The sequence below is a fragment of the Neoarius graeffei genome, chromosome 25, assembly GCF_027579695.1.
Source record: "Neoarius graeffei isolate fNeoGra1 chromosome 25, fNeoGra1.pri, whole genome shotgun sequence".
Taxonomy (NCBI): domain Eukaryota; kingdom Metazoa; phylum Chordata; class Actinopteri; order Siluriformes; family Ariidae; genus Neoarius; species Neoarius graeffei.
The window spans coordinates 5830662-5845910 of record NC_083593.1 but is presented as its reverse complement, the minus strand read 5'-3'; the positions used below and the strand labels follow the sequence as shown (position 1 = coordinate 5845910).

Below are 15249 nucleotides of genomic sequence, written 5' to 3'. Positions count from 1 at the left end.
AAACGCACCATACAAACCTGGGCTCTTAAACTGATCCGGGCTGTGAAGGTGCTGCAGGGGAGAGTTGCAGGCAGATGTGGCGTGCTCGCTTTGCAGCATCTGAGCCGCCTGAGGCCCCAGGGAGCCATAGTCGGCAAAGGAGCAGGGCGCCCCCCGCTGGTCACTGGGCGCGGAATAAAACCCATAATCGGGAAAGCCTGGGAGATACAGTACAGGATGGGGGAGAGGGAAGGGGGTTAAGGGGTGAGGGATGGGACGCCATCATTTGGGGGGAAAAACTCTTTCATTGTACACAGTCATGTAGGCAAGGTGTGTGTGTGTGTGTGGTGCTCATGAGAGTGGCTACAGATGGCTACACGGCTCGATACTACCTGCTCATTCTATATCCAACTTCCAATTTTCAGAAATACACTGCATGACTATAATGGAGGGAGAGAAGTGGCCATTGACTATCTGCTACAACTGAGTAGAAAAATAACTACAGCCAGACAAAGACACTAAAACTAGCTAGTCTGCATGAACGACCTTCAGTTTCACCTAGATGATCAGTGTGGAGCAACAGATTGTTACTGAAAACTGGTCCTCGTTCACACACTCGCATTCTTCAGTAGTCCCTTTATAGTATCTGTCGTTACCTTCTTGACAGAAAGAAACTTGTATTCACACACGTTTCAAGGATCGATTTCAAACTCCCTTGCAATTTCTGAGATTTGACTAAAGACAGCACTGCACGTTAGGTTTTCTATACGATAAAGGAGGCCACATTCATGTTTACTGGGCATAAAACATTAGGGAGGATCAACAGCACAAAGCACTGCACTATCACATCACGAAACAGCCTTCCTTTCACTCAGATGGTAGATTATCAACGCATCAGAGAGCATCACTGACGAGTGTGAGCTGACATTTAGAGTTTGTCAGAATATCCAGAGATGGAAATTTCGTTTTGAAAGCCACTGGTGGCACTCGGATGTCTTTCTAGCTCAGGTAACTCAGTCAAGGCCACTGGCAAAGGCGCTTTACTCTGGGAACTGTACTTTTTTTTTTTTTTTTTATGAGTGACCCAAAGCAAAAAGAAAGGACTCAGAGCATTGCCACACGCAGAGGATACTGTCTGAAATTGCAAAGTGTAACTTAGCTGGCAGAAGAATGCCCATCGATGCTACCGCAACTCCCTTATTGGGTAATGTGCCTACTTCACATTACAGCATGCAGCCTGAGAATGGCACTGCGTTATCCGTTTACAAAAATACATGCGTTATTTAAAGGAATCGGACAAACCTGCAACTATAACAATCTCCTTTCGGGGCAGAGAAGAACACAAAGTGAGTAGGCTACCTTTTGTTTTTGTTTTTAAAAGATCTATCCCATATTCCACAGGTTTTGAAGCCATTCCAGTACTCGGTCAGATGTGGGAGATTTTCAATGAATGGAGTAAAATTAACAAATCAGGAAGAACCTCCCAAGTTGTATTTCTGGCCTTGAGAACGTGTTTTATATTCTAAAAGACAAAACATCCACTGTCCATACAGAGTACAAAGGCTTGATAATATAGCTCTTAAAGTGGGTTTTATAAATAGCACTTACTTATTATATTTAATATAATAAAATGTCAATTGAATTTTAGCCCAAACTCCATAACATTAAAAACAGACTCAATGAGGCAGTAGCTCATACCGGCCAAGACGCCCATAAAATTGTAAATATGACAGGTGGCACCACCATCTTGACAACTTTTATGCACACCTATCTGGGGAACATTGTATGCGAGTTTGATCGAAATACGATCAATCCTGTAAGAGCGACGGCGATTTTTGTAAATTGTGGACGGATGATGCGTCAATCTATAATGTATAAATAATTGGATTTACTGTTTTCTGTCTCCAGTAAATATGAATATAGAGGAAAGAGAGGCATTAGGGCCCATACTTTTTTTGATTAAAAAAAAAAGGTATAAAGAATGTAACTTTATAATAGAACAAACACACAATTACAAATTAACTGACATAAAAGTGCAATAGTTTTCCAACAACTTTTAAACCGGTGTGGGGCAATAAGCCCCCAGCAGAACAGTCTTGCTTTCAATTTCTGTTTCATTTTACTGAGTTCAGTTATCACGCGTTCCGTTTGGCTCCTGAATAATCTGCAACAATGTCCGACATGCTGTTGATAAATTCCATGCATTTTCAATGTAGTGGGGCCACATACCCCACAGGGCCGAATGCCTGCCCGGTTTCCCCTGCAGAGTTAAATCGTGAGACTAATAATTGAATGAATAGTTGGATTATGTTCAGAAATTAGTGTATCAAAGGGGTGGAATTTGTTTTACAGTTAAATAGGTTCCTGGCTACATACAAAGTTTGGGAACTCCTACACTTTGGTTGTTGCATTTGGCTATGAGTGTGGGGGTGCTTAAACAAAGCTTTACTGGCATTGGTATTAGTAAAGTCGCTGTGATTCTCAGGAGAACGGGTGTTTCATCCACACATCGTCTGAGATGAGACACCAGCAGTGAAATCATCACTGGTAGTTTGATGGTGGAAACTGTTTTTCCATGAAATGTGACTTACATAATCAGTCTGTTGTCAATATTACATAATCGAGCCAAATTATTCTGAATGGACAGTGAATACTATGGAAATTGCTCTTGTGGTAATAGTTTTTTTTTTAATGTAGACCTCCCAATTCACTCCCACTGTCCCTAAACCAACTGCTGGCAGGGGGCAGAGAGACTGCTTTCTCTCTCTCTCTCTCTCTCCTAATGACTCATCTTTGATGGGACTGCAGCAGCCTTGGAGTCTGCACTGCCCACTGCGGCTCCTGCTGCTGACTCACCACGTCCGCATCTGCTCTCTCTCTCACACACACACACACACAAATTGCTAGACTACTTCTGTCCAGTTGTCTGGCTCCAGGTCCCTTTCATGTGCCTTCATCAGGTACACACCCTCGCTCAGTGCCACACAGCTGCATGTCGTTAATATCCCATCATTGCTCCGTCCTCTTCTAGTGCAGCTTGCGTTTCCACACAAACGGGAGCCGTGTTTCCCAGCATTCCCCGTGTTCTCCGCTCCTCTGTATTTAATAAAAAGGGTCCAACCCAGAAAGAGTTGGAAATAAGAGTGGGGGTGATGCGAGACCAGGGGTTTGGGACGACGATAACCTCAGAGAAGACAATAAAATCGAAGAGTGGAAAACACTGCCTGGTATAAAGCTCATAAGATGGCACATGCCCCTCTTGCTGCTACCGCCCTGTTTTGTAGCCGTACGACTTTCATGGTAAACAGGCATCCTTTAGGGTTCATTTAATTATTCTAAGCCCAAATACAATACAAAAAAAGAAAAGGGAGCGTGAAAGAGACGACTTCTGTTTAATCCATTTTTAACGTGTATGCAAATAGCTCGTCGTCCTTGAGTTTCAAAGTGGGTTCCGGGCTCCTCACTAATTAGACAAGCTTCCTCAGCTTCCTCTCCTCACTCTAATTAGAATCTTTAATAACAAACAAGCGCCGACCTTTACAAAAGGCTTCACCACAATCTTCTCCATTAGCTAAACGGATGAGGAGAGGAGGGGTGAGAGAAGAACCGTCACCCCCGCTACAGCCAAAACACCATCCAAGGGGCTTAGGCCTTGCCAGGTGCACACAATGTCGGCTTCCTGCCGCGGTCTTGTTCAAGGCGGCGGCAGATTCAGAGTGTTTTTGGGAAGAAGGAAGCGACAAGGCGCAAGGACGACATCAGCACGCACAAACACACACACATGGCGGCTTTGTTTGCTCTGACACGGACAATTAACCCTCAGCTGGCGACATCTCGCAACCGGGAAGGTCTTATCTAATAAAGGCAGGCAAAACGACTTTTATTGTTCAGGTAGATTGCCTCTAATGATAGTGCCATCAGTGTAAAAAGATATGAATAAAAATGGGCCTGCATGAGAAGGGGGGAGAGAAAGTGGCTCTTCAGTGGATGGCAGGAGCGTGAAAAAGACACCATCTGTGAGTGCTGCAATCACTCGGTTATCTTCCTGCGCTAATTTTCTTTTCGGCGCATACAAATGATTTACTTCGGGCAAAGGTGAGATACAAAGTGCGATTGAGCCGAAGAGCCTTTTTTTTTTCTCCTTTTAACATCAAAGTTAGAGAAATAATGGTCTCTCTCTGATCTTCCCCTGGTACAGCATATGTTTGTCTCCATGGTGTGTACGACGGAACTGATTGTGTTGTCGGTTTCCTCTGGGAGAGGCGGTGGCGGTGGAGTGGGTATGGATTAAAGAAAGGCATTTATTCGTACGGCGCGAGAGCAAATTTGCTGCATGCTAATGAACAAACATCAAATGGTGTGTTGGAGCTGCACAGACATCTGCTGCCACACTGCATCCGAACAACAACCAGCAATATCACACAAGCTCGGTGTTTGGAGTAATAAAGGTGCCTGTTTGTGGTCTGTTAAAGCTTGTGATGCGAGTGCATACGTAGGTATCACCCAAAACAAACGATGTCAAAAAACATTTTTTTTTTTTTTTAAACTATGCAGCATTTTTTCTTAATCACTTTCAGTTAACCGAGATGAAACAACCAACAAAAAAAGTGAAACTGCTCAAAGTCTCAAGAATAGTTAAAGCATAGAGAAGAGCTTGACTGAGTATTACCATCACCACATTCAGAATTTCCATATGTTTGTGGATGTGTGCGATTTCTATAATTGTTTAATTTGTCATAGAGGTTTAAAGTTGTCTCTTATCTAGTAGTTGTTACACGTCTCATCATTGCTGCTTGCATGTGACTGGACTTTCTTGTTGCACAGACCACTACTGTACCCAGTCTCACCCCCACCAAGAGGTTGTAGCTTAATTCTAGCGCTTGTGTAGCCTTTTGACTTGTTCTTAACTTCATTCTGCTTTGCCCTTTGGAGCTGTTCACGTTGGTCTTTGTAGAGCTTATACACAGTCTACATACCGTACATACCTACCTAAATAGTTACACACAGCAAAGTAAACTACTGGATTGTCATTTCTGTGTATTTTTGTTTCTCTGTTATGTTAGGAAGCTAACAAACAAAATGAACTCCGATCTAGACCACATTACAACAACTCTACTGACTCTTGCATGGACATGGTCCTCACACAATATATTCTGAAATTATAGCTGTTCAAAGGCTGCGACAAAAATAGCTCGGATACAAAGCCAAGTCTCATTGTACATTACACCTATGAATAAGTATGGATATAACGCTGAGCGAGAGATACCGGTGTTCAGGCGGGTGTTGGTGATTTTCAGCCGAAACAGTGGTTCAGGATAAATGCACACAAATCTTATCATCATCAGCCACCCCCACCTCTCATCATCCAATTATTAATGTTCGAGCTATCAGCCTGAAACAAAAGACCATTTCTTTGCTATTTCTTTCTTTTTTTTTTAATCCTGTGGTCTAATTGGATGTAATTACTCATCTACAAAACAAATGAGTAGGTCGGCGTTGCCGTGGTGACCGGAATGGTGGGTCCAACTGTGGATAATTGTCACTTCTCTACCTTTCGCCCAGTCCCTGAAGGGTTACCTTCACCAAGCTCCAGCCCTCGGCTACTGCTAATTCAGCGGTCTTCAGCTGTTCTGTCTGTCCTAACCTCCCGGTCTTTCTGCATAGCATACTACCATCAAGTGTAGAACACTCAAGTGCATAAATGCGACTCTCTCATTTTCACTTTGCCAGATGACTGCCCTGGAAAAGAAATTCCAAACCACTGCCCTGAAAGTATGACTCTCTTTCTCTCATGAAAAGAAGAGTACGAGTTTTTCACTCATAAAAAGAAGATTAGAAGGAGGACTTGCATGTCAATCCAGTGCATATTCTCCCCCATATTTCCCACTTTAGGGCCAATTTGAGGAGTAAAATCTGATCATCCTAATACCAATGCTTCAGTGATTACATGCACACGTGATGTCTCCACTTCAAATCCCTGGTGGCCATCAACTGCACTTTTGGGCCAAATGTCAGTGAACCCGTCCGATGCCTTCCCAATTGAGCTATGAAATTAATTGCAGCTACAGTTAGCGACTTTATTTCCACTTATGAAGAGACCTGGAGTTAGCCTTCAATTTTCTTTTAAAAATGGGCCTTTTCTGGACGAACCAGTGAGTAATTAAGACCCCTCGAGTCATTCTGACGGTGCTGACATTTCCCAAATAGTTAATAATAAATGTCTTGTCATTTTGTTCTGACAGAGGCTAATGGGTGTTAACAGATGATTTACTCCTGTCTCAACAGTGTCCGTATCTCTAAGCTGTTCAAAGGTCTTCGGATGCTTAGAATGCCACGCATAACTCAATTCAGATGTCTGAAGAATGAAACCTAGACTTGCATTCCTGGGAAGAAACTCACATGAGCATGGCGAACATTCCTATGAGACACTGTGGTGCTGTGTACTTGTTTACCAAAACCAATGGTTTCAAAACCTGCAGCTGTGGTCAAAGCACCACAATTTAGCTCCGTAGAGTACTGCAAGACTGACAAAACCGGCATTGCCCCCCCCCCCCAACACCACTGGGTACAACCACAGACAATGTGGTGCCATGAAGCTGCAGAGCTGGACAATGAAAGCAAGAACAGGCACACCGGACTTAAGCAGCCATAGTGTGTGACCATGGCCAGCAAAGAGCAAACACCCTTTCCTTTGACTAAAGCAACAAGTCCCATATCAGGCTACTATATGATCAGGTGCAATACTTCACCCACATCTGCCAGACATGTATTGGGCCAGGAAAACCAAGTCCAGAAAAGTCTGTTAATCAAGTTTGTCTTACCGAGCTCCGCTACTTCCAGAGACCAGAGAACAAACCCGCGTCAATCTCTAGGTCACATAAACCACACACACACAAAACCCCACCCAGAAATAGTGATTGCAAAGTTATGCAAGTGAGATGAAGCTTTCATATTCCACGTTCACATTGTTTTAAAGGTCATGGTAAGTATGGGAAATGAGAAGATGAAAAAACTTTCTTTTGAGATTTTATCTCCGTGAGTGGGGAGATGAAAGTGGTCTACAGCTGAGCACCTCTGGAGTATGCTTCCCCCTTTGAAGTTCAGGATGGTTCCTCCCAGAGGCCCTGTATGAGCATCTGCCCATAACAGCTGTGCGGAGGAGACCATCCTGAAACAGAGGGGGAGCAATGCCTCTCTAACCTTTATATGTAACATTTCTCTTCCCGCGATGAGAGCCTTTGGGACCGGCGTCACATGGAGCATCCTTGAGAGAGCGAAGCTGCTGTTGGTCCTTTTGGCACGAGCCAGAGCCGCAGCTGCGTGGGTGTGTGTGAGAGGCAGTAGTTGGGCACACGTGAGAGCTGGCGAGCCAGTTTAATCTCGCCATGGCAGCGCAGGCCAACGTGGCCCTCTGATGAGCCTCTCGGCAGCGATCACAGTACTTGTTGGGATGAAATGCATAATGATTTCCAGATAATAGGAAGTACTCAGCCAAAGGAGAGCAGCTCTGTGTCTAGCAAGCCACAGGCCTCAAGCAAGAATAGGACTTCATACAATCATTTCCTTCTTGTTTTATCAGGATATGTCCAGAGGATGGTGCCGACAACGAGGATGACGATGGGCCAGGAGCAAATGTATGCATGCAGAATGCAAAGAGAAATACTGACCATTTCCCCATTACAGCCTGATCAAAAGGAAGAGGCTGACTGATCCTATGAAGAGACCAACTGTGGTGGTGTTGGGATAGAGACAGCAAAATTACACAAAAACATTTGTCTCAAGCCTCTCTAGTGAAAGCAGAGTTTCTGACACCTCTATGCCTGGTATTGTGCAAGGACACAGCTTAGAAGGACTCTAAGGTTAAACGTAGCGGTGATTGGCCATTTTATAAGCCGTAATGCAGAACTGCTTATTCAAGAGAAAGCTGCAAGCAGTATTAACCTTCAGCACAATAGACTTATTGAGCAGCAAGGGACAGCTGGCCACCTGTACAACATACTCTTCTGCTGACAAGAGACACTGGAGAAGTACTGTTGGGTTCCTGACAACCAGCAAGTTGAGAATGACAAAGATGAGAATACAGAGACTAGTGAAAAGGGGTAAAAAATCTGAAAGAACTCTAATTTGAACCCAGGTGTGAAGGAGTGTGCATAATGCCTTGTGATGAAATGGTGCTCTGGAACAGGCTCCAGGTCCACCATGACTCTCACCAGGATAAAGCACTGCCTGAAGATGAATGAAGGAGAAATGAAGTGTGGGAATAACACAAAAATGAGCCAACCTCTCCTCTAAATAGCTGGAGGGAGGAAGGAGGATTGGGAATCGATCTGGGAAGAGCTGTGTTGTGAAGCTCTACAGGAAAGAGACGGAGGTTTAAGAGTGGGTGATATAATGAAAATATATCATATCACAATTTCTGTGATACATGATATGTAGGTTTAGATCACAAATTGTAGCTTTGCTAAGAAACAGCCAGCAAAACAAGTGTGTTGCATTTTTTAAATAAAGAACTGTTTGATGATAGCGGATTAGAAATCTATTAACTATTTTTATATTTAAAACATTTTATTTCTAAAACAACTAAAAATAATTAATACTGAAAAGGAAAAAAGCCGTAAAAAGTTTATCAAATCGGGTGTTTCCAGTGAGTTTGTAATTAACTTTTTTTTTAAGATATAATATCCATGCTGGATCTCAGTAATAGGAACTAACAATTTTTCCCAATATCATCAATATTGTACGGTATATTGTGATATCACCCAGCCCTTGAGAAGACAAAAAGATGTCCATGGAGATACTCAAATTCCTCCAGTGGACATAAAGTAGTAAAAGAGTGAGCCAGAGGACATTTCTCAGCAGACACAGAGGGAGTAGGAGGGGTGACTTGAACAGCACGTGCCAACATGGCAGTCGGACACCCGTACGGCCAGCTATAGAGGCTGGCATGGAGAATAAAAGTGCGAGACAGACCTCCAGAGGGCAGCGCCTCCTGTGGCACAGCACCCTGTGGCTCACACACACTCAGCTGCACGTGAGGTCCAGGAACAGACGGACAGCCGGAGAGACAGAGACCAGCTGAGAGAAAGTCAAAGGGACAGCTAGTGAGACAGATCAACACTCAACTTCCATCTGTGGACTATTCTTCAAATTCAGTGTGCTAGCCTCTCAACCAAGAGCAACACCTGACCAAAGGTTTATAAACGTAATACCAAATCTTTATGACCAACTTCTTTTACAGGAATTCATCCGGGTATGCAGACTGGTTAAAGAAAAAAAAAAAATCCCTCGTTTTCTCCACAATTATGCCACCTGCCAATTTCCACCCACCAGCCTGCTCTCCCATATCATATGACAGCTACCAGCTGGGGAGGGTGAAGGCTTACACATGCTTTCTCCAAGACACGTGAAGCCAGCTACTAATGCTATGAGAAAAACAAGTGCCGTCTACCCTCTTCCGCATACGTGAGCTCACGAACTACTGTGTAGTATCGCTATGATTGACAGGGGAGAGAGTGCGCATGTCCCTCCCACTCAGATAGCATGGCCAATTTTGCTTTCTTGGCTCCTAGCCATGGATGGTTGTGACATCACTATGGTTCGAACTCATGATCTCTAGATGATCGCACAGACACTTTTCAAAGAAATGTGTTTCTAGAAGTATTGCAGTCAGATTTAGGACTAAGTAACCATGACAGGCACAATAAGAAGAGCAGGAGAGAACAAGTTTAAAGTCAACAGAACAGGACTCCCAGTTCCTCCCTGTACATGCGATGATGTACATCTCGATAGGTGATGTATACAACGAGATATTTAAAGCAATCGAGTGTTTAATACATTAGTTCAAGTCGTTTTGATATTCTACAATGATTAAATACATGCTACAGGCTAAAAGCGATAAGCGGCAGCAAAAGTAACTTTAAAAATAAACACACAATTTTTATTCAGAAAGAGACATTAAAATGTTTAACACTGAATCATATTTTTGGATCATATCCAAAAATCCTTGGGTAAACCAGATACCAATAAACATGGCTATTGTTGACAAAGGCATTTAAAAAAAAAAAAAAGTCTTTATCTGCTTTCACACACATTTTTGGCCTGTAGTGGTGAAAAAAGGGAAATGCCATGCCAAAGGAAATTCATTTGATAACGGTTTTGAATGATTTAAAAAAAAAAAAAAACCTGTATGGGGTACGAGACTTTACACTAGCCTGCTATTAAGTCAAGGTAAAAGCTACAATTCACTCAGCCTTTCAGTTGTCCTTGTGTCTGTGGTGCTTCACATACGCTATCTCTCACATTTCAGACAATCGAGTCAGCCAGCAGTGCACGTCAGATCAACATTTCCTCTTCTATCACTGCATGAGAGCTTGTGTATAGCACTTAATGTCTGAGATTTTACAGTATCTTTGCTGTCTAGAAGTACAAAGTCATCTTTCTTAACACTGGACACTTTCAGTACACTAGGCTTAACTGTGCACACAACACCTAGGGTTAACAGACGAACGCAGACTTCAACGCAGATTTTCACGCAGGTTGTGCTGCTCACTGAAGAGTTTAAGTTTAATGAACGCACAGCGTGATACTGCAGTCAGATATTTGATCATTTGTTTCGCTAAAATATTGAATACCACCAAAATTGATAAATAAGACACTCTGGTAAACATTGCTGCATTTTAACAAGATCACCTATGAGCTACTGCTCACTTACGTATCCCCCCCACTCGCTTTTATCAGAATGCAAGCAATTGAAGGAATAGGACACTTATTATGAATGTTGACTTCAACAAATAATGAACCCTGAAACATGCAAGTAAAGAGCAGAGTTCTCCCCAGGGATTTCAAATAGCATCCTGGGAAAGTGTCATTTTGAAATGGCGTCAAAATCCACCCTATGTTTTTCGTAAATGCATTCGGTCAGTAAACAGGAAGTCGATGTGCGACAGACCTGAAAACGATATACACGGTACAGAACCCCAAGATGAAGCTCAGTACCAAATATCAAGCAGTTGTGATTTGTAGTTGCTGAAAAAAGTGTTATGAATTTTGTAAATCCCCGCTGTGTGTTTCGTAAATACATCAAGTCAGTAAACAGGAAGTTGATGTGCAACAGACCTGAAAACAGTATACATGGTATAGAACCCTAAGCTGAAGTTTGGTACCAAGTGACTATGATTTGTGGTCGTTGAGAAAGAGCGTGTTTCGGATGGACGGAGAGACAGACAGACACAGGTAAACCAGTATACCCCCCCTCCCCCTCCTTCAGAGCAGGGGTATCAATAATAATGAAATTTCAGGGGAAGCCAAGCTTCCTGTTTAATCTTAAAACAGTCGCCTGTGGAACGTATGGTTATTTGTAATTAGCAGGAGTGGCAACATGGTGCTCCACACAGTAAATTTCTCATGCAAGATTAGTCAAATGCACAAGTTGCATGCGTGCAGATTTAATGGGTCTTACTACATTATGTATTTCATTACACTGTGAATCTCGCTACTGAAATCTGCCATGGACTTATCTCTACTCAGCGGGAAATGGAAAACAGACGGAGGTCGATGACCGGAGAGCTCCCCGGCAGCCCATCCAATCACAGCACAGCACCCAGAGGGTACCCACTCCAGGATGGTGCTTAATTACCCCCCAAAAAAAGGCCCCGGGGTCCCTGAGGTGTCGGTCAGCCCTTTAAAGATGTCCGTCACCTCAGTTCTAAATTGTGCTTAAGGCAAGTGTCCTCTTCTCCTGAGAAGCCATCGATTTATTTACGGCTATTGAGGAAGCAGATTTGTTCATCAATCTGACAAGCTGATCCATGAAGAGTGATAAAGAGGAGAAACTCCCTTTCCTCCATTTCGGTCAGGACGTGTGTGCTTAGTGGTGCACTTTAATATACACGCGTGTTACTGAGGGTTAAATCATATCCATAATACTCGCAAAATTATTTAAAAACAAATAGAAATTACAGCAAATAGCGATTTAGTCGAGTTGTTTTTGGGTGAACTGGTAAAACTGCCACTCTCTTGTTTAAGGTGTGTAAGTGTAGAGTGCAGAAGAGGATGAACATAGCCGTAACCACACAGAACACACGCGGTCAGAGTGTTTACCTGGCCCCGGGTTCTGTGGGTACGCCACGTAGCTGCCTCTTCCTTGGGCACCCCTACCTGAGCCTCGTGCTGCTGCCACTGCCGCCGCCACCGGACCATACGCTGCTGCCGGGAAACCTGACGCACAAACACACAAGTTGTTAGTACTCAACCTTTTATACTACTTGTTGTTTTGTGATCATGATAATACTGATGCTCTTTACCAGTAGTAAATCCAGTTTTTTGTTTTGTTTGTATCGCACTTTTAACAAGAGCCACTTTTTTTTTTTTAAATCGCTTACTTAAAGCGTAAACATTTAAGGCCAATTTATGCTGACAACCCAGTCCTCGCAGACAGCGTCTGCGTAGCCCCCCCACCTTCGCAGATGCTCTGCGCGCACCTCCCAAAAATTGTGACCACCGCAGAAGCCTCGCAGACAGCGTCGCAGACAAGAGGGCTCTGATTGGTCCACTCTACATCCGCTGTACACGCACTTCCGCTTCCCTACTTTCCCGGTTTGGTTTGGTTTCACGACCGCCATTTTTAAAAGCACGAGCGAAGATGGAGCAGCACGAAGAGCGGTTGATCGAGGAAGTGAGGAAGTACGTACATCTATACGACTCCAGTTCTAGTCATTATAAGTAACCGGAGGATAAACACTCCACTAACCACACCCACCAACTACTCCTAGCGATTTCGCGACTTCGCGCCCCTTGCGTTGTGGCGGTGAATAACATCGCGCACGCCTATTACTCCCCGCTCAACGATAAATTGCAACTGTCTGCGAAAAGCTATCTGCGAAAGCCTTGTCGCAAGAGCATGCAGAGGCCCTTACAATTCACATGTGCAATGTATTACAAACAGAAAACGGCATCGTAGCCATGTTTAGTAAAGCTCTAAGAACAAGCTCTAGTGAAGAAAATATAAAGATTTCAGTTTGAGCATAAATGGATTGCAGAGGGCAACTGAGAACCATGAATAAGCAATGCCCATAAACATTTTATTTCACACACTGTCTTCTCTCCCTCTCTCTCTTGCATGTGCAGTGTTGCTGTGAGGCAGATTGAATAAACTAACTATAACGGTGGTGCCAGCACAATCATTTACTCAAATGAAATAATTAGGAAAGGCAGCGATGAGAGCTCAGGCTTCGATCTGTGAAAGTTTTTCCATGCCTCTTTATTGAGTCAGTGACATGTTCCCATTTACTTGTGCATTCTCTCTCTCTCAACATGACTCCTTTTCAGCACCATAATTACATTGAACACAAGAGTATGGGGTTCATGCATGGGGACTGATTGCTCTTTTCTGTAAAAAGTGCGGGTGTTTATCACACAAATAAATGCAATGAAAGCAAGCAATGAAATGTTTCACTTGAGCAAAAAATTACAGGACTGTTCAACTGAGGAGTGTGAAGAGGTCAGATGGCCAGTAAAGGGCCACTCGCACCAAATATTCACCAGGCAGCTGGACATCAGTCTAAGACAACTGGTAAAAGTAAATGGATGGCTGTTTGGATGAACAGCTTCAGAGAAGGCACACACCCTATAATTTATCAAAACCAAAGGGCCTGCCCTCTTGCTTCTGTGGTCCAACATGCTGTCATAGGATAGAAGATTTAGACCCACTGATTCCCAGTGTCGAATGCACACTACAGGACTATATAGCCCCAATTTCCTGTTGCAGACGAATTTTGGGATGACAGACGCTCGGATTTTTTTTCCCCCTCCAAGCATCATTAAAATTCTCTGCGATGACTTTTCAGTGTAAGCACCTCTACGAGAAGCAGCAAGAACAGTGTTGGGAAACAGCCAATCAAAGCCCAAGAGGAAATCAAATTCATCTCCTGTGATGCACAGCAGATCCCTGAATCCAGTTCATCATTCAGCGATGTGTGTGGAAGGCAAAAATATTAAAAAAAACCAAACAAAAAAACCAATATTGGTCCTATGAGAAATTTATTTGGCATGTCATACTCAAATAGTTGTCATGACCACCTAAAAACAAATAACATGATTACACGGTATAAAAACAGCTACATTTTGTTTCAGTACATCTCCAGTTCTTGTTGCAGAACAGACAATCCATCCTTGTTGCACATTTTTCTCTTTTTTTTTTCTTGTTTCCATACTTTTTGTCTGGGCAGACAGACACAATAGACAGTTCTCACGTTTATTTTTGGAGGGAGCAAGATATGGGAATCAGCCGTGGTGAACAATTGTGAAGTATGTGAGCTGGTTCTGATTGCGTGTTTACTGTGTGATAAAGTCACATGAACAGTGCAGTGATTCTAAGAGATTGTGAAAGTCGTGTAGGAACCAGAGATCGTCCACACGTTTTACTTTCTTCCTGCTCTGCCAGGTATTCGGCGTCCTCGACTGCCCTGGAGTTCAATCTGTTATGGCCAAGTTAGTATGCTGTTTTATTTAGTATGTCGGGGAGGTAGCTGGCTTTAATGTTGGTTCCAAAGAATACTCACAAAATTCAGTTTTCATTTCGATGAAACTTGCATTGTAAATCAGTTAAACGTTACCTTTCCTTATTTTAAAAGAGTAATACTTGAGACTCAGCACTGTTGCTTTGTGGAGATGACCGGACTAGGGGGTCCCTAAGGACTGGATTGGGAAAACCTGGTTTAGGTACAGTACCATTCAGCCTGTATGTGTGGATCTCAGGCACAGTGTGAAGAAAATGAATAATGGGTAGTCGTTGGCCAAGCTTGGCTGGTCTGCCCCACAGCTCCCTCCCCCCACCCCCCTTCCAAAAGACGGGGACAGAAGGATTAATAGCTTGTTACTGAGTGCCTATTATGCCATTCCAGTCCGTGTGCGGCAATGAGGCCCGTCAAAAGCTATGCGGTCTTCTTAAAGAGCCTTAATCGAGGAGAATGATGTGTCTCATCAGATGCATATGATCAAGGCTGAGTTTAAATGTCAAGATTAAGATTACTGAACTCGTTATGTTGAGTTTTAAAGTGAAGCTTCACAGACATTGGTCAAAGCAAAAGCCATTACAACAGGAGCCGGTAAATAACGTTAACTACAACACAAAGGTCTGTTTGTTGAACAGTATAATCAAACATAGTCATTAGCGCAGTCTGATTAGGGACATACATCAGAGTAACGCGGCTGAGACATTACATTATAATAAATATAATTACAGACCATGCACTCTAATGAAGGCATATATCA

At 43.2% G+C, this 15249-nt stretch overlaps 1 protein-coding gene across 6 annotated transcripts in view; it reads right to left on the bottom strand.

Moving 5' to 3' along the window:
- The window catches only part of msi2a (musashi RNA-binding protein 2a), a 325090-nt gene that overhangs the window by 16833 nt on the left and 293008 nt on the right, over positions 1 to 15249 (bottom strand). The window contains exons 11-12 of one of the 6 annotated variants that reach the window (XM_060909349.1): positions 12079 to 12195; positions 9 to 197 (exon numbers count right to left, since the gene is read on the bottom strand). In XM_060909349.1, coding sequence (XP_060765332.1) covers positions 9 to 197; positions 12079 to 12195 — 306 coding nt within the window. The remainder of the gene's footprint in view (positions 1 to 8; positions 198 to 12078; positions 12196 to 15249) is intronic. The other 5 variants (XM_060909350.1, XM_060909351.1, XM_060909353.1 and 2 more) reach the window with 5 other exon arrangements.